At 35.6% G+C, this 27766-nt stretch overlaps 1 protein-coding gene across 1 annotated transcript in view; it reads left to right on the top strand.

Annotated features, from left to right (window-relative positions):
• GRIK2 (glutamate ionotropic receptor kainate type subunit 2) overlaps window positions 1–27766 on the top strand; it is a 352290-nt gene that overhangs the window by 239267 nt on the left and 85257 nt on the right. The window contains 2 exon segments of the mRNA XM_086631971.1: window positions 496–603; window positions 14635–14748. Of these exon segments, the coding sequence (XP_086488097.1) occupies window positions 496–603; window positions 14635–14748 (222 nt within the window).

The raw sequence follows: 27766 nt of genomic DNA, 5'->3' as shown, positions 1-27766 counted from the left end.
TATCTCACTTTATTAAAAGAAAAGAATGAGCTCTGGAAGACTGGCTCAGTGACCTCACTTTTTGCTGTCTCTGTGATTTCAAGGGACTCAGAATATTACAAAAGTAAGCCTTTATTTGAATGAAACTTCCTGATAGAAAAGTGAAATTCAGCATTAATGAAAGAAATTGAGACTTGAGAGAGGCGGTGGGGCATGTAGGGAAGCAGAAGGGGAAACGAATGCATGAATGATGGAGGAATGAAAAAACCTAGCCTTTTATCTCATTTAGTAAAAAGAGTCTATTGGCTAACATGGAAAGTTGTTTTAGAAATTGTCTATGAAGACTGAAGAAAGGCTGATTTAATTAGCAAAAAGTGAGCAAAATATTTTTAAAAAAGTCAGCCACAAGGTAAATTATTTAGATAGAAGGAATAACTAATGTTCGTACTTTGTTCTTTTGGGGCAAAAAAAGGAAGAGCTATTTATTTATATAAATTATTTTTTCTTTCTCCATAGGCCCACTGGGAAGGCCTCACAGGCAGGATAACTTTCAACAAAACCAATGGCTTAAGGACAGATTTTGATTTAGATGTTATCAGTCTCAAGGAAGAAGGCCTTGAAAAGGTGTGTAAGATGTTTTCCTCCAAAGTAATGAGAAACAAAACAAAACCTCACCCCCTAAAAACAGTAGCATTTTCAATAACATTTCATGGGTTGCATGTTCGCAACTTGATACCTGATTTCAAAGTCTTCTATTAAAAACTCTTATTTATCTTGATATCTGACAGTTAGTGGTCTTTTAATTGTGAGCTTCTAGTTGCATTCTTAGATTCAAGAGGATTGGGAAAGCATGAACAGCCGGATCTGGAGTAATTCATTAATATACTTTATCTTCAGTCTCTTTTGAGTTTAGTTTTACTTGTCATTACAATCCCATTGCCTATCCTCGTGTGTGAACCTGTGGGTATTTGTATTTGTATTTTCTTTACACCTTACTAATTCAGGAAGAATTACCCCCAAAACAATGAAATAAAATGGCTTCATTTTGGCAATTTTCTGTGTTTTAAGAGGGAACTTTGATTCTCTCCTTGAAATACAAAGTTTCTATTTGTAAATGGTACTAAAATAATAAGAATAGGTAGCCTTACAGATTTTTCTGTCTTCTGATATGAATTTTTTTGTACAGAGGTGGAGTGAAACACCAAATGATTGAGAAATACCTTTCTGTGTAGCCTAATATTGTCTATATTTGAACTAAAGGCCTTGGAAAGCACATACAGATATTTGGCCTGTGTACATAACATAACGATGATCTGAAATCAGATCATCTTCCCTCCCTTCTCCAGCCACCCTGCAATGGAGAGGCAATGAAGGAAGCTGCAGTGTCTCGCGTTGTGATCAGCAGACAAAGGTTTTGTGATTTGCATCTGCCTTGTAGTTTGTATTTAGCTGTGGTGTTCAGTGTTTTGTAAGCACTATGTTTTCCTTCGTCTTCAGATAAAGTTTTATCAGCTGTTGTCCCAAGGTAATATTGTGGCCACAAATGAAAATAGAAATTAAGGGAAGGCACCAGGCTGCAGAGTTACATTTGCTTTCTTCTTTAAATCATTGAATGGAGACACTAGCATAAACAATGTATTTCTCCAAAACTTTTCCCCTTTTCCTTCTTTTACTAAGAAGATTTTTAAAAAGTTTAGAAGACATAAGCTTGCTTTGACACACTTACATAGGTAATAACATTTTTGAAAATGTCCACTGGCAAACCTGTAATTAAAGGACTAAATTATATTTTAAAACATTCAGTAATGCACTAATAGTAAAGAGTGTTCCTATGAAGTATTCCATGAAGAGAGTTCTGGAAACTTAGGGAAACGAGTGGGGGGTGAGGGAGGCGGGAGGTATATCGGCATGATTAAATTTGAAAAGCAAATTAGCTTTATGTACGAGTAGAATAGGTGCAGTGCAACCTGTCTTCCTTACTGGAAACAGAAATGGAAGAATTGATGACATGGGAATAGCTAAATAGGTCAGTAGTGTCTGAAGAGTCACTGAAGTGATAACAGTTGAGAATGAGGAAAGGAAGACTATGTCATCTAGGATGGCTTTAAGAACATTGGGTGACATTTGAGAACCATCAAGCAACATGGGTTTTCTGGAGAATAAAAAATTTACAGTGTACTTAATTTCTTTTCAGGCAGAAATGCAAAATAATTAAAGAAATACATACAGTCTAATATATTTGTCTTTTAATGACATACTTGATACTACTCCACAATACTATTAAAAAAGAGTGGGCTTTATTATGAAATTTTCTATGTGAACTGGAAATTTTATGAGAGAATATTGGCTTGAAATATTGCATAATAGATGCACAGTGGGCTAAAGGAATGATAATTTCCATCTGGATCTGTGTTAGGTCTGTTCTTAGTTTCATATGAAAGCAGAAACACAAAATCGTGTTCATACAGTTCTCTGTTGACAATGTATTAGGAGATATGTACCCCACTGAAAATATAGAAATAAAAAGGTCTACAGAGATCAGAAACATGGGAAGAAAATAAAATTTAACAGGAAATACAGTATTCTAAGGCACATAATAGAAAAAAGGAACTTGGGAAACAGTAATAATGAAAGATATGTAAGAGACAACAACGGAAATAGTTGTAAAAGGATAGGGATATTTAAAACCAACCAGCATATTCTTGAGCTCCCTATGCAGAAATCCACAGAGAGGGAAGATACTTTTACTGCCTCCTAGCTCATTTTGGCCATGTAATCAAGGTATGTGATAATACTATTTTTCATCAAAACGTGCTGACAATCTTTGGAAAGTGCAGTAAGAATTAGTTATCCTGTTTCAGAAAGGTTTAGGACTTAAGAAAGTGTTAGCAAAGAAAGATGAGGAATGCTACGCAGATTCAAAGATACCTAAGAGCAAAAGCAGAGCAGTTTCTCTAGAGTGTAGAGATATGAGGTTAGGAAAAGGGTTGAGGGGAAAAGGGTGTATGCACATTAAATTGAGTTACTTAGTAAATATTTGAAGTGTATAGGATATTTTACCTAAGAAAGAGAAATCAATACTGACAAAATTTCTTCTTTGAAAAAAACTTGGCTATTCTGAAAGAATGCAAACCCTATTTTTGAAACCAGGGTGAATCATTAAACTCCAGAGCAGGACACTTCCTGGTAGAAAGAGTACATTTTAGACAGTCCTTTTGTTTAGAAGAGCTGTCTCAAAGGGCATTTTTTTTTCCCACAAAATTGCCTCTGTTAAAGCTCTGATGAATCCTACTCCCTTCTCTCTGTCCCCTACTTCCTTCTCTTCACATGTGCACTCCATCGCTCTGCATCACACTCTTTCTCTCCTGCTTTCTTCTACTCTGTCTTCTCCCTTCCCTCTTCTTCCTTTCTCCTTTCCTCTTTCCCTGGCTTCACCCCTCTCTGTCCCTTTCCTTTTCCATCTAATCTCTGTCCACTTGTCTCTCTTCATCTCTTTGCTCTTTCTATCTCTTTTCTCTCTATTTTCTTTTTTCTTCAGGAGTCTTTCCACACCTTTTTTTCTCATCTTTTATGTTCCTGGTGTTTTTCCCAATCCTGCGTCTTATCAAGCCTTTCTGTCTATGTAGTTAGAATTCCTGAACAGTTTTGCTTTATTTACTTAGTAGTGAGAACAGCTGTGTGAAGTGTGACCAGGTGAACAATCTGCTCAGCATGGTGGCAGAGCTGTGAGATGAAGTAGAAAGCTTAAGGAGCATCAGGGAGTCCGAGAAAGAGATAGACTGCTTAAACCATGCTCTTCTTTCCCTGAGGCAGAAACTGGAACAGTCACCAATAAAAAAAACAAGATCAAGGAGGTTCTGTATCCTCCCCCACTAAGCTGAAGGCAGTAGCTTAAAGGGAAGGAGTGAATGGAGGAAAGTCCACGCTCGAGGTGCCAGGTGAACCCCCACCTCACCTTCCCAGGTGCCTCTGTACAACAGGTATGAGGCTCTTGATGTGGAAGGCGGATGATGCAGATGATGGTCAATCTACACCAGAGGTGTTGCCAGGGTCAGAAAGGCCTACCCCCTGTGTCACGACCACCTCCATGAGGGAGAAAAGATGGCTAATAGTTAGAGGCGACCACCTTCTGAGGGAAACAGAAGGTCAAATATGCTGAACAGACCCTCCTCTTAGGGAAGTCTGCTGCCTCTCTGGGGCCTGAGTTAAGGACATTGCTAGGAAACTTCCTAGCTATGGCCCTTGAACTGTTACCCATTACTGCTCTTCTGTGTGGGTGGAGATGAACCCACAACACGTAGTCCGAGGGTGATCAAAAGAGACTTCAGGGCCCTGGTGCAGCTGGTTTGGGGATCTGCAACATAAGGTATTCTTTCCTCTCTCCTTCCTGTTGCAGACAGCAACACTGGAAGAAACAGACATGTCCAGTCCATTAATACATGGCTCTGTGGCTGGTGTCACTGCCAAAATTTTGAGTTTTTCAACAATGGGATGGCCTACATGGCATCAGACTTACTGGCACCAGATGGAATTCACCTTTCTCAAAGACAGAAGAGAGTCTTTGCTCACGAGCTAGGAGGGCTTATTGACAGGGCTTTAAACTAGATTTGAAGTGGCAGAAGAATAATATCAGGCTTGCCCATGACAAGCTGAGAGCACCTGTAGAGTAGCAGAAAGGAATTCCAGCCACTCAGCCAGGAAGTCAGCTTCATTGGCAGCCCAACTTAAATGCCTTCATACAAACGCATGTAGCATGGCGACTAATCAAGAGGAGTTAGACATATGAGCACGCCTGCAGGACGTGCATTATTGGCATCATGGAGATGTGGTGGGATGGCTCCTATGACTGGAGTGTTGGAATGGAAGGATACATGCTCTTTAAGAAGGACAGGCAAGAGAGACAAGGAAGAGGTGTCTCTATGTCAATGACTAGTTGGGGTGCATGGAGCTCTGCCTTGGGGATGGATGAGGAGCTGGCTGAGAGTTTACCTGTCAAGATTAAAGGGAGGGCATGGACAGGTGATTTTATAGTGACAGTCTACTACAGAGCACCTGACCAGGAAGACTGAGTGTGTAAGGCCCTCTAGAGACAGATAGGAGCAGCCTCATGTTGACGAGACTTGGTCTTCATAGGGTATTTCAGCCACCCTGATATCTGTTGGAGGGACAACACAGGGACAACACAGCAGGGCATAAGTTATTCAGGAGATTCCTGGAATGCATCAATGACAGAGGAACCAATGAGAAGAGGCTCTACGCTGGACATTGTTCTCACCAAAAAGGAGGGGCTGGTGGGGAATGTGGAACACAAAGGCATTCTTGGTTGCAGTGACCATGAAATGGTGGAGTTCAAGACAAGATCCTTAGGGTGGCGAGGAGGGAGCACAGGATTCTGAATACTCTGGATTTCAGGAGAGCAGACTTTGGTCTCTTCAGAGATCTCCTTGGTAGAGTACGATGGGATAAAGCCCTGGAGGAAAGAAGGGCCAAGAAAGCTAGTTAATATTCAAGGATCACCTCCTCCAAGCTCAGGAGCAGTGCATCCCAACAAAGAGGAAGTCAGGAAAAAATGTCAGGAGGCTTGCTTGAATGAACAAAGCTCCTTGACAAACTCAAACACAAAAAGGAAGCCTACAGAGGGTGGTAGCCTGGGAAGAATACAGAGAAATTTTCTGGGTAGCCAGGGATCAAGTTAGGAAAGCCAAAACCCTGATAGAATTAAATCTGGTCAGGGACATCAAGGACAACAAGAAAAGCTCGTATAGGTATGTCAGTGATAAAAAGAAAACAGAGAAAATGTGGGCCTGCTCCAGAAGGAAATGGGAGACCTGATTACCTGAGATACAGAGAAGGCTGTGGTACTCAATTACTTTTTTGCCTCAGTCTTCACTTGAAAGAGCTCCAGCCACACTGCCCAAGTCACAGAAGACAAAAGCAGGGACTGGGAGAATGAAGAAACGCCCACTATAGAAGAAGATCAGGTTCGAGACCATCAAAGGAAAATGAAGGTGCACAAGTCCATGGGACCTTATAAGATGCATCCATGGATCCTGAGGGAACTGGCAGATGAAGTTGCTAAACCATTATCCATCATAATTGAGAAGTTGTGGCAGTCCAGTGAAGTTCCCACTGACTGGAAAAGGGGAAACATAGCAATCACTTTTAAAAAGGGAAAAAAGGAAGACCTGAGGAACTACAGGCCAGCCAGTGTCACCTCTGAGCCTGGCAAGATCATGGAGTAAATCCTCCTGACAACTATGCTAAGGCATATGGAAAATAAGGAGGTGATTGATGACAGCCAATATGGCGTCATTAAGGGCAAATCGTGCCTGACAAATTTGGTGGCCTTCTGTGATGGGATTACAGTATTGGTGGATAAGGGAAGAGCAACTGACATCATCTACCTGGACTTGTGCAAAGCTTTTCACACTCACATGACATCGTTGTCTCTAAATTGAAATTGGAGAGACATGGATTTGACAGAGGGACCACTCAGTGGATAAGGAATTGGCTGGATGGTCGCACTCAAAGAGTTGCGGTCAATGGCTTGATGTCCAAGTGGAGACCAGTGATGAGTGGCATTCCTCCGGGGTTGGTATTGAGTCCGTTGCTGTTTAACATCTTTGTCAGAAACCTGGACAGTGGGATCGAGTGCACCCTCAGCAAGTTTGCTGATGACACCCAGCTTTGTGATGTGGTGGACATGCTGGAGGAAGGAGATGCCATCCAGAGGGACCTTGACAGGCTGGAGAGGTGAGCCTGTGAGAACCTCATGAAGTTCAACAAGGTCCTGCACGTGGGTCGGGGCAATCCCAAGCACAAGTACAGGCTGGGCGGAGAATGAACTGAGAGCAGCTCTGAGGAGAAGGACTTGGGTGTTGGTTAATGAGAAGTTCAACATGAGCCGGCAATATGCACTTGCAGCCCAGAAAGCCAACTGTCTCCTGGGCTGCATCCAAAGAAGCGTGGCCAGCAGGTCGAGGGAGATGATTCTGCCCCTTTACTCTGCTCTCATGAGACCCCACCTGGAATACTGCGTTCAGCTCTGAAGTCCCAACAGAAGAAGGACATGGAGCTGCTGGAGTGAGTCCAGAGGAGGGCCATGAAGATGATCTGAGGCCTGGAGCACCTCTCCTCTGAAGACAGACTGAGAGACTTGGGGTTGTTTAGCCTAGAGAAGAGAAGGCTCTGGGAAAACCATTTAGGATCCTTCCAGGACCTAAAGGACGCCTATAAGAAAGCTTGAGAGAGACTTCTGACAAGGACATGAAGTGATAGGAGAAGAGGTAGTGTCTTTAAACTGAAAGAAGGTAGATTTCAGTTAAATCTATGGGAGAAATTTTTCACTGTGAGAGTGGTGGGACACAGGAAGAGGTTTCCCAGAGAAATGGATGCCCCATCCCTGGAATTGTGCAAGGGTAGGCTGGATAATGCCTTGAGAAGTCTCATCTAGTGGATGGTGTCCCTGCCTGTGTCAGGGGGGTTGGAACTACATGGTCTTTAAGGTCCCTTCCAACCCACACCATTCTATGATTCTATGATTTATTTATTCATTCATTCATTATTTGGTGTGAGAGAAGATGGAGAGATGGGAATTATCTGTGTCATATTATGTGTGTCATGTTTCCATACTGTAAATAGCTAGTGTTTCATCTAAACTCTTTCCAAACATGAGGGAACAGTTTCTTATGTGAAGGACAGCATTTCAACTCAGCAATTTCAGCTATAATTTGTAATGCTTTTGTGACAAAATAAGATATCTTGAGAAGAAAAGTATTTATGGAAGGGAGAAAAAAGTGTTTTTGTGAAGTATTTCTAAAAGATTTTTTTTTGGTGATTTTTTAATTAAATATCCTAGATAAATTGCCTGGTTACTATAATGGGAAATAACCTAAATCATGTATTTTAAGTGCAATGACTGCTGAAGTCAGTGACAACAGAAATATTGCTCATTTATTTAAAAAAGATGCCACACGTGATCTCAGGTTTTATACGATACCTGTTCCTGAAGCTCTTTACTTAGAAGTGATAATCAAGCATCAATCAATAAGTACGCATTCAAAATAAAAAGTCATGTCTGACAAAAATGATAGTTTTTCATTAGATGAAACTGATAAAATTAATGGATGATTCAAATGCTGTTAATGTAATGTGCAACAAAATGTGACGATAGTCAGTCTGGACACACTGAAACTATTTATTGTTAAACATAGTGAAATTCCTAAGCCCTGACAATGCAGTGTAATAAGCAAATTATCGTTTAAAGTACTATCAATCGATATTTACGCTGAAGCTACATTGTGAGGAGAAGTATTTTACACTTCAGGGAGATATCAAACACATGAATTTAATGCAACTTTTGATTAAAAAAAGTGTCATGTAAGAAGAATCACATTTCTTGAAAAGAGATGTTAACAACTGGCTTGAAATCTTGCTGAGGAACCTACACAGAGATGAATATAAATGACACAAAATGAGTTATAATTTATTGTCCAGCATATCAATGTAAGATCTTGTTTTATTAATGACCTCGGAAAAAACAGCGAGTGATGTAAACAGAGGGTTTTGTAAAAGTTAGAGAAAAAAGGAAAGTGAGGTAACGGATCTGTGGAAGCCAGAAATATTAGTATTAACATGAAATTTGGCAAAGAAAGCAAGTATACTAATATTTCTGAAGAAAGTAAAATAAATAAAGCAATTCCCAAATGGGAAATACATAAATAGGAAGAAATATTACTCACACTGAAGTATAAAAATTATTTTCTTGATGTAATCACAAGTTTAACTAACTACTCTACAAAATATAATAAATATGGTAAACTGTAGACACATTTATCAGCTCTTTGGGGGTTGAATATGGCTCTGGTTTTGGCTGCATAATTATATAGCTAGTACCACTGCAGAAAGGCAATGATCTTTCCTAATACAACACTTGTGGCACCTCACCATGCAAATGTACAATTTTGGTTGACTCAGAGCTAAAAAAATGGATTTTTACTTAAAATGGTGTTGATAACACACTGATGTTCCAGTTACTGCTGAGCGATACACTGCGTCAAGGCCTTTTCTGCTCTTCAGACTGCCCTGTCAGTGAGTTGGTTGGGGCTGCAAAAGAAGTTGGGAGGGGACAAGTTGAGTAAGGGCAGTAGTTTTGAATAAAGTCTGTGTGTTACTAAGAAGAGACTACAAATTCGATTATTTTATTTTTATTTTATAAACAACTTGCTGAAATGTGATTGGCATTACTAGAACCAGATCTTTACTACGCGAGAAATTGCAGTTTTATTTTAAAGAGGAAAAATGCACTTTACACACACTCTAGGAGATAAACTAGGATCATATTGTATCTTTGAAAATAAATGGGATAAGAGGCAGCTACCACTTCTTATAATACTGCTAAATTTGCATACTGCTAAATTTACAAGTGTCTAAATATTCACTTGTGAACTTTTTATTTGTGTGCAAGCTTAATTTGTACTACAATCTATAAAAATTGCCAAGTCTGAATATGCCTTTCAAATTAAATTTATGCTTAACTTTATAGATCAACTAAGAAATGGATTATGTTACTGTTCAATGACCTTGAAAAGACGAGACTTTTGATAAGGTTTGAGAAGGTTTAAGTCCTTATTCTGATACCAAATATATTGTTAAATGTCACAAAAATCCATCTAATATTTCCTGAAGAGACGAGTAACTTTGAGCTGAAGTCAAATACAGACCTGCTGGAGTGCTGAGCAGACTACATTCTATGCAAAGAATTACTGTAATCAGCACTCTCTGCTCTAGATGAAGGTCCAGGAATGTATAATAGTTATCTCTAATTATTATCTTATATGAAACTATTATTATTTTTTAATTTATTGTGCATATTAACTGTATGTAGTTTCCTGTACTCAGAATTTGAATTATTATTCATTCTGATTTAACAGGTCTGATATTTTAAGTTAGTTTTTATTATTTGGTAAATACTTTTTTTCCTAAAGTATTATTCATTCACAAATCATGTGAATTGTGTTTTACTAGTAAATTAAATTAATATTTTTGGAAATAAGCACAATTCATCATTTTTTTTGAGACTGAATGCACAAAATACTTGAACCCAAAAGAATCAAATTAATTTTAAATTTGTGTGAACAATAGCCAAACTTCTTTTCAATATTTGCTGAATTCCACCCTTTGGTAATGACACTGATTATTTTTAAACACTGGCGAGATTTAATTTTGAAATTGTACCATTGAACTATTGAGTAGTAAATATTTTTAAGATAATATTTAAGAGTTTTGTTTAACTGGTATAGGATTGATTGACCATTTGGAAACATCAAAACGTACCTGCCTAAAGGCGGATGGCAAACTTTTCTTGTGGTGCATGAGAAAATAATAGACAAGATTAATCTAGTCTGATATTCTGTATCTGAAAGTGGTCAGTTGCAGAAGTCTAGAATATAAGAAATGGCAAGAGTATTGCAGTACTTCACCAGAACGCTCCCAGAAACTCCACTTACTGAAGTCTAAAGGGATGGTGTCTTCACAGGCACAGATAATTTTCTAATAAATACAGAATTCTGAGAAAACGATGACTCTACAATCAGAGTTTAAGCACCTATTTTCTAGTTTTTCCTCTTTATCTGCCTTTTAGTAATGACTGTCTCAGTGGTCATAATCTCCAATGAAAGAAAAAATCTGAATTTGCTCTTACTTTCCTATTAGTAAGACATCCGATATTATGACAAAAATGTATTTTTCATTTGAATTACTGGTTTAGGACTTTTTTCACGAAGTTAAATTCTATTGTCACCATTATCTTAGATCAGATCATGTTACTTAATTAATATATTGCAATTTACTTGAGGATTGTCTATTTTTAGCCTGTATCCACACCTAAACAATAGCCAGCTGTTCTACTACCCAGTGCGCCCTCCCCACTCATGGAAGGGAATCAAGAAAAGGAAGAAAGACTCATGGGTTAAGATAAAAACTATTTAATAATTAAAATTTAAAAAAAGAAAAGAAAAAAAAGATAAAAATAATAATAATGTATACAGACAAGTGATGTATGGTGCAATTGCTCACCACCTCTTGATGAATGTTCAGCTCATACCCAGTTAGCAATCCCAGAGCAGGAAAATCCCCAAACTGCAATCCGGGAAGAAAGACAAAGTAGGCCTCAGGAGCAGAACAATGGGTGAGATCCTTCAGGGAGAGTGACCACTGAGAAAGGGAGACTGTCCCCAACAAATTTTCCAGTTTATAGTGAGCATGATGTTATATGGTATGGAATACCCATTTGCCAGTTTAGGTGTCAATCGCCCTGGCCGCAAACACCCCCCACCTCCAGGTTCTTGGATATCTGGTTTGTTAGCAAAAACAAGTTGAAAATTCCTTGATTACTATGGACGTCTGCATATCATGGCTGGCTACAAACTAAACCAAAATGTTTTATCAGCTTTGTTCTCACTGAATCGGGTGCTGCAGTTTCCTTGAAAACGCATCTTGCTTTAGAAAGGTGGCTTTCCTGAAGAGAAAATTGATTCTATGATTCTCCCCCAGAAAAATCAGGACAAAGGTATGTTTTTCTGGAAACGATTTTATTAAAAACCAAATCAAAACAAAATAAGCCACCTTGAAAAACAGAGAATTGTGATTTATGAAAGCAACAATAAGAGGTTAGAAACTTCTGTCCAAACTTTCTGCAGGACTGCAGTAACCCGATAGTTACCTAATAGTTAAATACATGGAAGCTTGGAGGCAAGGTTTTTTTTATCACTCTAGTGATTGTATTCCGTATACTTGAGGAGCACCCCAATTGCCACATTACAGAATATTCTGTGATAATCGATGATGAGTCTTTTAGTAGTTCTTGTTGGAATTCTTTCAACTTGAACAAGCTGATTCTTGACTAAGCTAATTCTTCATATTGCAGAGTCTTTGTCTCACTGTGGAGCACAATGTCAGCTTCATGGGAACTACTGGTTTGAGTCCTGTGCTATGGATAAGTGTTAATATGCTCAAATTGACATGATCACTCCAGAATAGTCTAGCCATTTAGGGAACTTGAATGGCAGAATAGGGGATCAAGGGCTTGACAACCTTCCTGTGACTGTATTTACTGTGTGAACTTTCTCTCTAGGGTGTGTATTAGAATATCAGTTTGTTTCACTTTTTAGGAAAACTTGAGTTTGTTGGAAATAAATGTAATGTAGTAGAAGTAAATTGTTAAGTTGTTTTAATTGCATTTATATGTAGTAGAGTACCTTGATTTGCTTTTTCTACATTTTTGATATTTAAACTTTTCTAGTGAAAACACATTAGCAGTTCTACTCTGTTCTAAAGGCTACTTTAAAACACTGTGCTTAAGCAAATTGAAAAGAATAAATTTGCGGCACTGTTTATGCAGTTTTCTCTAGAAGCAGCTTTGAGAAGATGTTTGTGATTTGGCAGCTACATGTATCAGTAGTATATGAGAATCTGTGGAAGTTGTTCCTTGCAGGGGGGTTGGACTAGATGACCTTTGAAGGTCCCTTCCAGCCCTAACCATTCTATGATTCTATGATTTGTTGAGTTTGAACTCATTAATAAAGATAATGCAAAGAATGCCTTATTTGAAACATTCAACTTTTGTTTTATTTTTGATTCACAAAAATTGCAATACAAGTACAATTAACGTCATTTAGAAAAATAATGTGATTATTTATCAAGAGAGAAGTTTATTTTTAAAATAATGCTGTTGATAGTTCTTTAAGTCTAGATGGATGAAGTTAGATAAACCCCAAATTCTAACAGATGATAATTATTCATTTGCTTGTGGCTGTGGCGATGTTAAAAAGTAGGGGAGTATTTTAATGAGCAATGTGTTAGCTTTTGCCAAGATAAATTTGAATTATGAAATTGAATAAAGTACATGATCTAATGAATTTAGGATTTGAAATTGATCAAATAAGGTGATGATGTTCCTTTTGAAATTTTTGTGCTACTTTTGTACCTGAAGTTGAATCTCTTAGAGGGGATTAGTCCAGCTTCAATTATGTGAAGAGACAGCAGGGACAGGCTCAAGTTCCAGTCTTTGTCACTCCTTGTTATTCTGTTCTAGTTTGGTCTTTCTTCAAACTAAAGGCAACACTGATTGCCATAATTAACAGAATATTGCAACTGAAAGTTCTCGATCCTTTTACAATTTCTTAATTGTAGCCAAACTGCAAGGCTGAACATTTTGTGTTTCCTAAACCCCTTCCAAGTCACCGAATGAAATAGGATCAAAAAAGTAAATGAAGAAAAATTTTTTGGTAGTAAGCTTTGGTTTCAATACTTTGAAATTATGTGTTAGATGTTATTTTCCAATTGCATTTCTGAGACACACGTATTCCCCTTTCTTCCCTTCATGATTCTTTCATCAGTTTAAGAGGCACTGAATGGTCAAAATTCAAGGATGAGAGTCATTTACAGGAGCGACTTCTTCGACCTGTGTAATGCAAAGAGGAAAGATAAAATATTGATTTCTATGGAACAGAAAATTGTAGAAAAAGAGACTGAATTTGTATTTTCTGTGTTACAGCTTCTACTGATTCATGCTCTGCTATATTCTCAGCTTTAGAAATGAAACTCTTTTTATTTAACCCATACCGACTTACATCCTGAACCTACTTGGCAATCATACTGCAACAAATCACTTAAAAGTCTATGCACAGTTTCTCAGGAATCAGTTTGAAAGATGAAAAAAAAAAAAAAGTATATCTTTACATATACATCTTTACATACATACATATATATTTACAATCAAACTTCACAAAAGTTTTTAATTACTGTCTAGATTTAGTTTTAAAATATCTTTCACTTATAGATATTGCTCAGTATTTGAAATTATATTTGAAATCCTTTCTAAAAACAAACAAGAAATGTTTCTAGGTTTTGGGTCTTTTTTAGACAATGAAGTAATGCAGACATTCTAATGTCTAAAAATAGCTGTATTTACTACTTGCCCGTTTAGTTGTATAGTGATGAAATTGCAGGTAAATTATGTAATCATAAGCCCCATTACTTAGTATATGAGACTGTCCTTGACCTGAACCTTAAAACACAACCCTGGACCTCCTTACTTAGATAAAAATCCAGACTTTACTGTAATAAGAATTTCAAGGTATAAAATGTCAAAAGACCTACATACTGAACATTTATCTGTAAATCAATTCAGTTGTTACACTTAACCTACTTTCAGTCTTCTCCATTCTCCCCCAAACACCTTTTTGCTCTGCTATTCTTTTTGATCACAGAAAATGATAAATCCTTCTGTAGAGACAATGCTCTCTGCTCTGCAAATGAATTACCACCTAACTATAAAGTTATCTTCAGATGTGGTTTATCTTGAAGAATGGAAGCTAAATTGAAAATTAAGTATTCAGAGTAACTTTAGACATTCTGCGCATCATTTTTTCCACTTGATGTCACACTTCAAGAAGTATACTTTGAGGTATCGTGAATCATATTTTAAAAAGGCAGATTTAAATGTAATGACAGAGAGAAATGATACAGGATTTAATAATAAATATTAGCAAACCTTTATTTTCCTGTAGCAATCTGGTTTTCCTTATAGTGTTCTTTTCTAAATGCTGAAATGTAACTAATGGACAATTTACACAGTAATTCACTGTTTTATAGGTTGGAACTTGGGATCCATTGAGTGGCCTTAACATGACAGAGAATCAGAAAGGAAAACCCGCAAACATCACAGATTCCCTGTCCAATCGCTCTTTAATCGTTACTACCATCTTGGTAAGCAATTATATTTGCATTTCCAGAAATATAGTTTTACAGGAAAGCTAACAGAATATGCTATACTAATTACAACAGTAATGAATAGTCTGTAGAATACGTTACAGTTACTTTGAAATTACTGTGTCATGAATGAATTCCAGTTGTTAAGCTAGTCATGGATATTTACTCTCACCTAAATTGTAAGTAAATTATCCCAGTTTTAGAGTCACGTCAGTTGATTAGTAATTTCAATTTTCCTATCATTGACTAAAATGTTTGGTTCCTATACAGAGCTGGTTAGCTCAGAGAGGACAAAAGGTGTTTGTTTAAAAAAGTGGTTTGGATATTAGCCTGATGATTTTAACCAGTAAAATTTGTTGCTTTCATTTGCTAATCTAACACCATGATATTACCTGTAAGGAAAGTACAAAGTATTTAACATTTATTTTCATCAGCATTATCACTTGATTATTAAGTTTCAATTTTTAATTGTACAGAAGTTTAATTGAGCTTAAACTTGAACTAGGTTTGAACTAGATCAGAAGTAACTTTTTCTTTGCCATTGTTGACAAATTCTCAGTGTTAAATGAGGTATTTTTTACGTATAATTACATATATTTAGTTTTGTAAAAACAAATGTTCACTGATTTTCACACCATAATTTTGAAATAATAATTTTCATTTCAACACAAAGGAAAAGCTTTTCAGAAGTGTGTCTGCTGTGTTTTCTGCTGTCACCAATATAATGAATTTGCAGATATCAAAAGATAATTCATTTCCCAGCATTTTTATTCTTTAATAAGAAACTTTTACCTACCAACATATGTTTTGACATTTCAAGCTAGAATTAATTTTCATAAGTGCATAGATGCAAATGCTAGTGTGTTTCTATCCTTTTATGTAACATAAACCATATCATTTTATCCAGTGGGTAACTTTTTAGTTGTTTATAAGGTCAGTTTTTATTTGAAGATTTACAAATTATAAAAAATCTGAAATTCTTTGTTTCATTAATTCCTCTAATGTAAAGTATGTATCTGATATATGATTGGAACATGGCTGACTGACTTTGAGACCTAAGTTCTTGTTATGCTAACACCAGCACAGTTTTACCACCACTTTCTCTTGTTCTGTTGTTTACGGTTTATAAACATATAATCTTTTGGGTTTCTTTTTTTATAAAATTTAAATGAGCCTCTTACAGTCTCTTAAAGTAAAAGCATGTTTTCTGGAACATCAGTCTGTCTTTTTTCTTTCCAGTGCCCTTCACAAGTGTTCAATTTTTGTTTGTTTAAGAACTATTGCATTATCAAATAGTGATTCTTAGTAATTCCAATTGACACCCCTCCCCCACCCTCCCTGTTACATTGCATCCAGATATCCTGCCTAGGATTTTTCTTGAGCTTTCTACTGACATATAACTATGTTTCACATTTTTTCTAATTGCTTTCCAGAACATAGTCCTATCTCTATTAGTGACCTGTTCCTTTCATTACTCAGTACTTAACCAGCCTCTGTATCATCTGCTCACTTCATTAACAATCATTGTATACTTGATTCCAGATCAGGGATAACAATACTGGGACAAGATTCAATCCCTACAAGACTGCATAAGAAACACTCAATAACTTAGGGTGTTTCAAGTTTTACATTTTAATATCTATTTATTGATGAGATTTGAGTTCTTATACTGTACGTATCATACTGATTTTGTATAGTGATACCTACACTTGCATGATTTTGTTTGAAATAATGATGTCAAGAAAAGGTAAGCTGCACAAATGTAAATAGCAGTGCTGTCGATAAGCACTGATTTTGGATTGGTAAAGCTCACAAAAATAGATTCCTGATAGTTACGAGTTGCTTACTTGTAACTGACTTTTATACTTCAGTTATTTTTCAGTGAAAGTTTTGATAAATGCAATAACTCTTTCAGCTATGAAGATATATGAGTGGTACTCAGAATAATGAAATGAACCAAAAATTATTCTGGTGCAGAAAGCACATATACCAGTTTACTTTTGTAGCTCTACCTTTTTGTGCTTAATAAATATGCTTCTATTGGACAGAAAGCATACTACTAAACATTTGTTTTGTAGCAATGGAAGGGAACAATATAAAATACTAAAGCTCCTAGAAATATATTTTCTTCATCACCTTTCTTTTCTCTCCTTTTTTTTTTTTTTAAGTCTGGAAATACTGCTTTTAAAATAGTCAGTTCTCTCATTTAAGCTGTTCATGTGATTTTTCTATGCTACTTTTTTCACTTTAACAATTCTCTATAATAGTCTATGGTACACTGCCAGCTATGGAGTCTTGATCAGTTTTCTCTGCAGTCTGCTTAACACTCACTTTTCTTTGAAAGATACAAGTCTTTCTTTTATTTTTAATTCTGTCTTCTGAAATTCTGAATTATATCTTTTTCCTCCTTTATATTGTAATTATTAAAATCTTTAAAACTGTGAGTATACTCTGCTTTTTTTGTGATGACTGGGTCTACCGAAGTTGAAAATTTATTGATAAATAAAATAATAGTAAATAAACTACAATTCATAAATTCATCTACTGCAAGTAAGAAGGGCACTATGTGATCTTTTTTGTCTTGAATTCTGCATAATACATGCTATAGGTAACCATCTGAAAGATTATTCCTTAGTCTGTGAGCAGTTCAGTAGCTCTATTATGAAAAGGGGTCAGGGTTCCCAGGATTTCATCACTTCTCAGAAGTCTACTGGCATGTAGTTTTGGTGCAGAGGCGTATCTGGTTTCCAAGTTCTGGTTCCATGGCAGGCCGAAGTACCAGCTGAACATGTACAATGGAGCGATGGTCAGCTTTCTGGGGGTGGGGGGGATGGACGACACATTTTAAATAATAATAATAATAATAATAATTATAAATATTCTGTTTGTATCTTTTATAACAACAGCTTTGGATATCTCAATCTTTTTGACATTATTTGTTTTATTTTAATGCCATCAGCACTGGAACTTGAGAATTTCTTCTACAATTAAAATTCTACATTCTGAACATTCTACGTTTAAAAAAAAACAAGAAAAAACCTTTCAAGTTTATTAATAAGCTATCAGAACTCTGACTTTTTTTTGTCTTTAGATTTTAGATATAAGTAAATATTTTTGTTCTTGTACATATTCTACCTTTACTTCAGAAGCTTTTTAACTTTGGAATTAAATTTTCATATTTATAAATGTATGTGTATAGTGTTTGTTAATTTATGCTAAATTGCATACCAGCCATATATCTTATTGTACAGGTTCTTTTGTCCTATTCTGCTGAAATGGATGCTCCTTTCCTTTCTCTTGTAGCTTTTATGTGCTTTTCTGTATCTGTTTACATCAAAGCTCCGAAAAGCTCACAGTTGTCAAGTTTAATTTTTTCAAAAAATGTGTGAAAGTTATGAAAGGTGTTTGAAAATCTCAAAATTAGCAGTTTTTTGTTACTTCACTTTTGAAAAGTGAATTTTTTTTTTTTACTATACTTTCCTGAAAATATCCATTTCAATATTTTAGAAGAAAGAATAATTAGAATGGATTTTCAAAACAATTTTATTTAGTTCAAAATGTAATAGCCCCACACCTTATTTTATTCATAAATTCTGCTTTTGCAAATGAGTAGAAATCTGATGCCATATAAATGACACCTTGTTTTCAAAATAAAGATATAAAATCAAGCAAAGCCCAGGGTTTTAGCATCTTTATGTCATTTTTCATTTTACATACTGTATCTCCCTTTCTTTTGGACTCAAAGGATATTTAAAGCATGATGTTTTAATTTCCAAATTTTAAATTAATATATAAAAAAAGAATAACTTTAACTCTTATCTTTATAAAGATGGGCCATGTCTCATACACTGAATTGTAGATTTGTAGTCGTTTTCATTTTCATTTTTATGGTATATTTTGAGGAAAGATAACTTATGCAGGTATTTTCTGATAATTACTGTTGTATCATTCTGGAATGGTTCAAGCAATGCTTAAATTTTGAAATATTAATAATTCAATAGTATTTGGTTCCTGATGACTCTATAGACCTAAATAATTACTTCTCTCTCATAAATGTTGGGGGAAGGGCTCTTTACATTACTGATGGGTGATAGGACAAGAGGAAATGGATATAAGCTTAGTCAGGGGAGAGTCAGGTTGGATGTTAGAAAGTATTTCTTTCTGAAAGGGTTGTCAGCCACTGGAATAGGTTGCCCAGGGAGGTGGTTGAGTCCCCATCCCTGGATGTGTTTAAGAAAAGAGTGGATGAACTACTTAAGGATATGGTTTAATAGGAGATTAGGGACGGTTGGACTGGATGATCTCTAAGGTCTTTTCCAACCTAGAAATCTATGAAATCTGTTTGAATTTTTTGTACTGCCACAAAATAGTTGAATCAGGTTTTGCCTAGAAGAAAAACTGTAAACTTCATGTTTTTCTATTTTTAGTTTACTCAGATTTTTCTTTGGAAGCTAAAGGAATATATAATTACTTACTTTCCAGTTTTAGTACTTTTCTTATCCCTTTTTATATAATTTCCTGTCATAATCAATGTGTACATAGATGCCTCTCCCAGACTTCTAACACCCACTTCAAAATCCAGAGTCTACACACTCTCTTTCCTGAACCTCATTCCACCTCTGCCTCCATTCCATTAATCTCTCTTCAGTCACCAGTGCAGACTGTACACTGACTGATTTCTTCAAGATGTAGCAGAAATGTAAAACAAACTACTGTGTTTCAGGATTTTTTTCCACTGAGAAAGATAAATTACTTTGCTTTATATTTTGTGGTGCTCAAAATACAAAAGAATTTAAGCTGAAAATCACCCTTGTCCTGAGATCCAGCACAATGTCTGTGTATTTCTAGTAACCTTTGGGGCCTTCAGACTTGCAAGGTATCCAGAGGTATGCTTGGCCACAGTGCTTGTTTGTATTTCAAACATAAAAGTAAGTGATGTTAATCAGAAAAAAAAACCATGAGGTTTGAAGGGAGTCATAATATATGAATGAATGCTGTGGGATCAGTACAAGTGAAAGTTTGTCTTGCCAGAAAAGGTCAATAAAACTATTTTTCTCCTGACTGGGTGCAAGTAGAAGACTGATGGTCATTGTCCTGTTTTTGACTGGGATAGAGTTAGCAGCTGGAATAGCAGCTGGAATAGCACTGTGTTTTCAATTTAGTATGGGATTTGATATGAGAAGAATGTTGATAACATACTGATGTTTTTAGTTGTTGCTAAGGAAATTAAGGACTTTTCAACTTCGCATGTTTTGCCAGTGCAGGTGCACAACAAGCTGGGAGGGGGCATAGTCAGGACAAAGGACCCACAACTCTTAATTTAGGATTCGATCTTGGGTTTAGTATTGAGGCCCAAATTGGCCAATGGAATATTCCGTATCATACAAAATCATGCTCTGCACATAGATGAGGGTTGGCCAGGACATTCACTGTCTTAGAATATCTCTGTCTCAGAATCTCTCTTTGAGTCTCTTGCTCTTCCAAGATTGTGGTTTTGGGATGTCTTTTCTTTGGGATCACTAGCTGGGAATGGGCTGGGCATTGGTCAGTGGGTGGTGAGCTATTATACCGTGCATGACTTGTAGGTATATATTATTATCATTTTTATATATTATAATATATTATTATCCTTTTTATTATTATTTTTATCATTATTACTTTTAGTTTTATTTTATTTTAATTATTGAATTGTTCTTATCTCAACTCATGAGTCTCCTTCCCTTTTCCCCTTCAATTCTCTTCCCCATCCCCCAAGAGTGAGGGAAGGTGAGTGAGTGACTACATGGTGTTTAGTGGCTGGCCAGATTAAACCACAACAGCTTTGTATTTATATCTCTGGGTAATGACTGAGAAGTACTTTCTCTAGGTTCCAAGTTTACAGCATCATCCTAAACAACTTTTAAATAATTCTCTAGTGATCCAATTCCTTTCTACTGTTAGTAATACAAGTATACTTTTACATAGTGGCAAGGATCAGTTTATAAGTCCACTTTAGGATTTGCACATATTAACACCAAGGGCCATCAGTCTAGGAAAGTGCTGCTTATATTTGTTGGATGTCTCGGGTTTGAATTTTTTTTTGGTTTGTTTTTCCCCACAGTCTTTTGAAAATTCAAGATGCAATGTCTTTCCATTATAGTAAGACTTAATAATGTCTTTCATATTCTTCATGTATCATGAAGACAGTATGAATCAGTTCAGCTGAAAAACAGATTAGTACAGTCTACAGTGTTGCAACAGTTTAATGATTTCACATTTTGTGGTTTATTGAGTCAACTGGTTTTACTTGAAAAAGGCATCCACTCATCTGTTTTGCTTTACTGGAAGGGAAACTCAGTACATATTCTTGGGATGCAGCTGAATTAATTTAAAGTCTGGTCAAAGTTAAGAGTAAATTGTGGGAGAATAAAGAGAATATAGAATAAGAAGAGAATAAGAGAATACAGGTTTTTTAGGAACCTGACAAAATGAAGAGTGAAACTGCAGAAAAGAACAACAATGGCTTCAGTTATTTATGCCATGATTTATCAAAGCATAGATATGACTACACGTTTCATGATCCAAAAGGTCATACTAGGGAATATCTTGAAAGATGTCAAATAAGGATATTCATAATAAATTTTTATTACAGATAGTATAAAGGAGGAAGGCAACTTTGGTATTTTTTTGCGTATCTGGCCTTAATTTCTTGTTAGAATATCCTGGCTCAAATGACTAGTGAGATGTCTACTATTTTACATTGTTTTGATTGATTGTAACTAGTGGATTGTTTCACCTCTCCCACTTGAATTTTGACTGCCAACTGTGAAAGCCTATTGTGTGTTCCTTACATCTGACATAAATGTTAATTAGATATGACAGCCTTTTAACTCCAGTATCCCTGGTGAACAGAAGCTGATGATTAAAATTCTCTGTTCTAACGGTGGCAAATTTTGAAGATGGTTTTCCTCTTTTCATCATCAGGGCTTCCACTTTTTTTGTTGCTTTGTTTTGCTTTTTTCATTTCTGATAGCAATACAAAAATTCTAAATTCCTTAAAAAATACATATGCCCATGTTGCAAGGATTCATGAACAATCCGTTTGATAAATATTGATAAAAATGAAAATAATTTGAAATGTATAAATCATTGTTGTTATTTCTAGTAATATCTTTGTAATTGAGGTATAATATAATGCTCACAGAAATATTTCAAATATTTCTTGTCCAAATGTGAAAACATATAGCTCAAGACAATCAAATATAAAAGATTCTATCAGTAATTTTTTCCATGCCCACATTTGTAAAGAATAAGTAGGTTTTCATTCGTTTTTTGCATCCAGAAGGGTTCTACCCACTCTGATGATAGTGTATGATAAATGACTGTCATCTTCTGATTATTTCAACTTCACTGTCACTGAGAAGGATCACTGTGATTAAAGTTCACCATGCCACCAGGAGGACATCACCTTATCAATTAGGCAAAGTGTCTTTATTCATCAACAGTACATGTAAACAAAATGTTTGTATGAAAACAGCAGTCATCTGTCACTTAGGGGTCATATTGTGATTTTTTTATATTGCTCAATAAACATTTTTCAAGGATTTATTTTCTATTTACAGATATAATTTTTAATCTACCTTCTACTTTACTCTTTCTTGCGACCACATCTTTATTTGCAGTAGTTTTAGTTAGTATATTTTGCAGTAAATTTTCTCAGAAAAGTATTTTCTTGGGTTGACTAGTTTATCTGTATTCTCACTTTTAGTACTTATCTGGGTTACGGGGATGAGGGCCTGTTCTGTATCAATCTATCTTCATTGAAAATATATTAGTCTTATGAGACATTAAATTACTACTTGGATCTTAAAGTTTTGTAGCAAGCTGACCTGTTGATGAAATTAAGTGAACAATTGCTCCCAACATGGGTTCTCAGGGTAAACGTCTTACTTAAAGCTATGTTTTTCATTATTGTTTCTCAAAACTTTCTTTTAAAATGATAAAATATATACCTTTTTCTTGAGTCCATCTTACCAAAATACTTGTCTGCACAATATCTCCTCCTTGTTGCTTACTATTCACCTGATATTTGTGTTATCAGAACAAGCATTTTTATTTTTTCCGCTACAGATCAATGTGAGAAAATGTGTCAGTGTTTTTTTAAAAAAAGAAAAGAAAAAGTACATTAAAAATATCACAAATATATACTGAGTGGGTACTTAGAAAGATTTTAGCATTTTGCTCTTCAGAAGCGATTGCTTGACTAGGATTAAACTTGGCCAGTCAACTTTCAATTAATTTAAATATGTGTAAATTTCACTGCGATATTATCTGTAGCACCCATTCAAGAACCTTAGGTTTTGCAGCCAAACACTGCTTAGATAGATAAGAAAAACATAGGATTGATTTCTATGTATTATGAGAACTTTCTTTGATCCTTTTCTATGTTTGTTATCAAATACTCCATTGTTTTGCAAATGTTCACTTCAAGGCAGGCTTGGTCTTCTATCAGTTTATATATAAAATAAGTAATAAAGTTATGATATTTTTATTTAAATTAGCGTTAAATTTTAATTCTGTAATTATTTATTTTTTAGTTGAATCTGATATGAAAAGTTCTTTCAGTTAGGTATTTATTTTTTAATCTTTAATTTTTTATTGATTTATTTTAGGTAATTTTAGTATTGATTGTGCAGGTCCACTGTGTGTTTCAATCAGATTGGTGTCTGTTATGATTATAAAAGTCTGATTTTGCTTTTTGTTACATAGACATGTGTAGTAGCGCTTAGTAACATGCATTTTGACACACTGGAGGAAAGGGATGCCATCCAGACGGACCTTGAAAGGCTTGAGATGTGTAAGGTCCTACACATGGGTCAGGGCAATCCCAAGCACAAATATAGGTTGGGTGGAGAATGAATTGAGAGCAGCCCTGAGGAGAAAGTCTTGGGGGTGTTGATTGATGAGAAACTCCACATGACCTAGCAATGTGCACTTGCAGCCCAGAAAGTCAACCGTATCCTGGGCTACATCCAAAGAAGTACGGCCAGCAGGTCGAGGGAGGTGATTCTGCTTTGCTCTTGTGAGACCCACCTGAACTACTGTGTTCAGCTTTGAGGTCCCCAGCTTAAGAAGGACATGGAGCTGTTGGAGTGAGTCCAGAGGAGGGCCAGGAAGATGATCCAAGGGCTGGAGCACCTCTCCTATGAAGACAGGCTGAAAGAGTTGGGGCTGTTCAGCCTGGAGAAGGCTCTGGGGAGACCTTATAGGATCCTTCCAGTACCTAAAGGGGACCTACAAGAAATCTGGAGAGGGACTTTTGACGAGGGCATGTAGTGGTAGGAGAAAAGGTAATGTCTTTAAACTGAAAGAGGGTAGATTTCAATTAGATCTAAGGAAGAAATTTTTCCCTCTGAGGGTGGTGAGGCACTGGAACAGATTGCCCAGAGAAGTTGTGGATGCTCCATCCCTGGAAGTGTTCAAGGCCAGGTTGGATGAGGCTTTGAGCAACCTGGTGTAGTAGATGTCCCTGCCCATGGCAGGGGGTTTGGAACTAGGCAATCTTTAAGGTCCCTTACAACCCAAACCATACTATGATTCTATGATTTATAAATAATGCCTCATCTTCTAATTTGTCCTTTACAATATTGACCAAGAATCATTCAATTAATATATGACATATGAACAAGAAATACAAGTATTTTAGCTATCTTGGTCTTTTCTTAATATTTGAAACAAGAAATGTAACCATTCTGAGGATGCATATTTTCCTGCTAGTTTTATCATAATGATTCTAATTCTTCTCATCTTTTTATCCTGGCAATTATCTTAGTAAATTTTTAATAATTTTTTTTCTCTACCTTGCATCCTTCCTAGACCTGATTAATTTTCTTTTCATAATCTTTTGTACTGAACAACTACTTATTTCTACAACAACTACTAACAACTACTTTCTAACAACTACTAGGTACTAGTTGTCTGCTTTTGGCAGCTACTGTGCTACTATGGCCCTTAAGTATAGCTACCATTTTAAAATGTCTCCTAATTTCTAACCTTTATTTCTTTTGTCAAAGTTTAAGGCCATTAATCCTTGTCCCCTCTACAGAAATGAAGTTTTCTGGTTCCTTTTTGTAACAGCTTTGTATGTGTTGAAGGCTTTTATCACTTCCCTCTCAGTCTGTTCTTCCTTAAGTGAAACAACCTATATTCTTTCAGTCTTTCCTCATCCTATTTTGGAGACCTTGGTTCATGTTTCTCCTGAACTGCAGTATTCAAAACAGAATGGAACACAGCAACTGAAACATGAATAGTGTCAAAAATACAAAATGGTAGAATAATTGTGATGGGAAGGGGTCACTGTTGGTCCTCTACTCTCAATACCTGCTCAAAGCAGATCCAACTAGATCAGTTTTGGGTTTTTTTTTCTCAGTTAATGGTACGCTCCTGTTGAGTTTAGTACATGATCCCCTATAATATCTAGAACTTAAATTTATAAAGTTGCTATCTAATCAGCTCTTTTCCTCCTAAATTTCTGCAATTTATTATTTATCTGAAGTATGAAAATATTTGTTAATTCTCTTTGACTGTCATTTTTTTTTTAAAATTAATCTTCTATTTTCTGAAACTTACCATTTTCTGTTTAAGAATAAGTGGAAATATTTAACTTAGAAAGGAATATCACTTATTAAAACCTTCCAGATTGACAAAGAATCTCTTTCAATGAAGTGCACATTTCTGGGCAGTCAAATTTTCTTCGTATGTTTAGGAAGAACAGGATGTCTTTGCACATAACGTGACATGATGACTTTCCTTAATGTCTTCCCTTCTCCACATTCTCTTAGCTTCAGGCTCCCACAAATGAAGTAGTTTTATAATTTGCTTAGGATAAAATACTGTTTTGTTTTGTTTTGTTTTCCCTCAAAATTGCATTAACTAGTCTACAATTTCATAGCCATTTTTTCACCAATTTTTAAGTTTTTTTTATTGGGAAGAGTTTAAAGATAAGGTTTTTACAGTCTCCTTGAAGCCTCCATGAATTATTAAAGGTAATTCCAAACAGATCTGAAATTGCTAAAACCAATTCTTCTGTGAATTCATGAGGTCCAAAGTTCCTAAAAACACTTAAAGTTCAAGGACTTAATGAAGTTATCTTTCCCTACATTAGTCTAAACACTTTTACATGTGTTTCTTGTGTTGATTTTGTACATTATCTGATCAGCATTAGCCTTTTCAGAGAAGACAGGCATAGGAAAATCATCAAACTGTTTGATTGTCTTTGCTATGTTGTTTCATGGTTTTCTCTTCCTGCTGGGCAACAGATGAACTAGTTCCTATCCTTTTATCCTTGCTTCTAAAATGTTGGTTTTTATCCTTAATATTGATTGCTAATTGTACTGTATTTTTTGCTTTGGCGTTTATGCATTTGTCTCTGCATAAGTTTTTACATTTGTGTGTTTGCTTTTCTGTTTGTCCTTCACATTCTCAGTTACATTTCGTTTCCTCCATACTTCCTTTTCTGAGTTTCATTTAATTGAAGAATTAAGTTTTGAGTCTTGTTGCTTCTTTTTCTACACTTTCTGTGTTTTGTCTTAGCATAGTTTCGGCTTGGCCAGTAGTGTGCTTTTTTTAAGGAATTCTCATTTCACCTGAAAAACTGTTTTCCTTACAGTTGTATTCTATGTGATATTTCATATCAATTATCTGAGTTTATTAACAACTGTTTTCATACATAGTTTTTGTTCTGTCACTGTCTCTGATTCTCAAGAATTATTCAATGATCCTTGTCATTCAAATTGCTTTCAACTTTCCTGTTTTCAGTGAGGTCTTTGTTCTTGTCAGTACTACATCTAGAAGAGCTCTCCTTGAGTCTTTGTCTATCTATTGTTTTAAAAACTTCTGTTAAAACATCCTAGTAGTTTCTCTGGACAATTTATTTCATTTTACATTCCTCGTTAATTGTATGAAGATCAATGGTGTGCTTTTTAAAAGTATGGCCATAACATAATAAATTTCAATAGAAGTGTATAAAAACAGAATCTCAGCAGAGTCTTAATTCAGCAGCTTATTTAAAAAAAAAAAAGTGTAAGAGGCAACAGAGGAACTGATATATTCTGAACATGCTTCTTTTAAGAACAAGAGATTTCCCTTCCTTCTCCTTTGCACTTTGGGTAAAATCTTATATGTTAAAGTTCCAGTTTTATGCAGATACAATGCTTAAATCGTGGGATACCTCAAGACCAATGTTTACATCAGGAATGCTGACAAATCCTTATTAAAGCTGTCAGATGCCTTTAGAATGAAGTGCCCTTAACCCCACTGAGTGCTGATGTGGAGATTTAGGGCTGTATGAATTTTGTTAAGTTACCCTGGAGAATTTATCTGACTATTCATTGAGACTTGTATTTGATGCAGTAATTGCATCTACTACCATTTGTGTTACCTTACTTGGTGCTTATTTTTTTTATTATTGTAAAAAATGAAATAAGCCTGTCCACAACATGAGCAAAGGCTGAGTTGTGTATTTAACCTGCCAAATACAACTTGAATATTGGTGCCATATTGTAGTGGAAAACGCTACTATTTGTTTTTTGTCTTTTTTCCTTCAGCTTTGTATTTGAGAAAGGTTATCCTGTACTGAGAAACAAATGGAAAAATCCTATATTTTGCTAAATGTTGTTTCTTCCCATAATTATGAATATTCTGCCAAGAATTTTAAATTGTTTGCTGTTCTGTTTGCACATCACTTTATACAAAAAGTCACATTGTAGTTTAAACTAAATATAAGAAGACAAATATTTAAAAAAATAAGTTCCGTTTTCATGGAACGTATATCATAGAATTTGGTTTTGAGTTAACTTTTTTCCTAGTTTTGCTGCAGTCTTGTAAATGGCAGCCTATAACTTGAGGCAACAGAACAGTAGGTGATTTCACTGAGTTTTTCCTCCCCCTGTGGGTTTTCTATACTTTACCTAACAAAGCACTGAGAAAACAATTGTTTTCTCATCACAAGTACAAATACTTGTGTAAATAAAAGTGT

This window comes from Tauraco erythrolophus, chromosome 2 (genome assembly GCF_009769465.1).
Source record: "Tauraco erythrolophus isolate bTauEry1 chromosome 2, bTauEry1.pri, whole genome shotgun sequence".
In the NCBI taxonomy this organism is placed as follows: Eukaryota; Metazoa; Chordata; class Aves; order Musophagiformes; family Musophagidae; genus Tauraco; species Tauraco erythrolophus.
The sequence above is the reverse complement of the archived record's forward strand: the minus strand, read 5'-3'. Positions and strand labels throughout refer to the sequence as shown.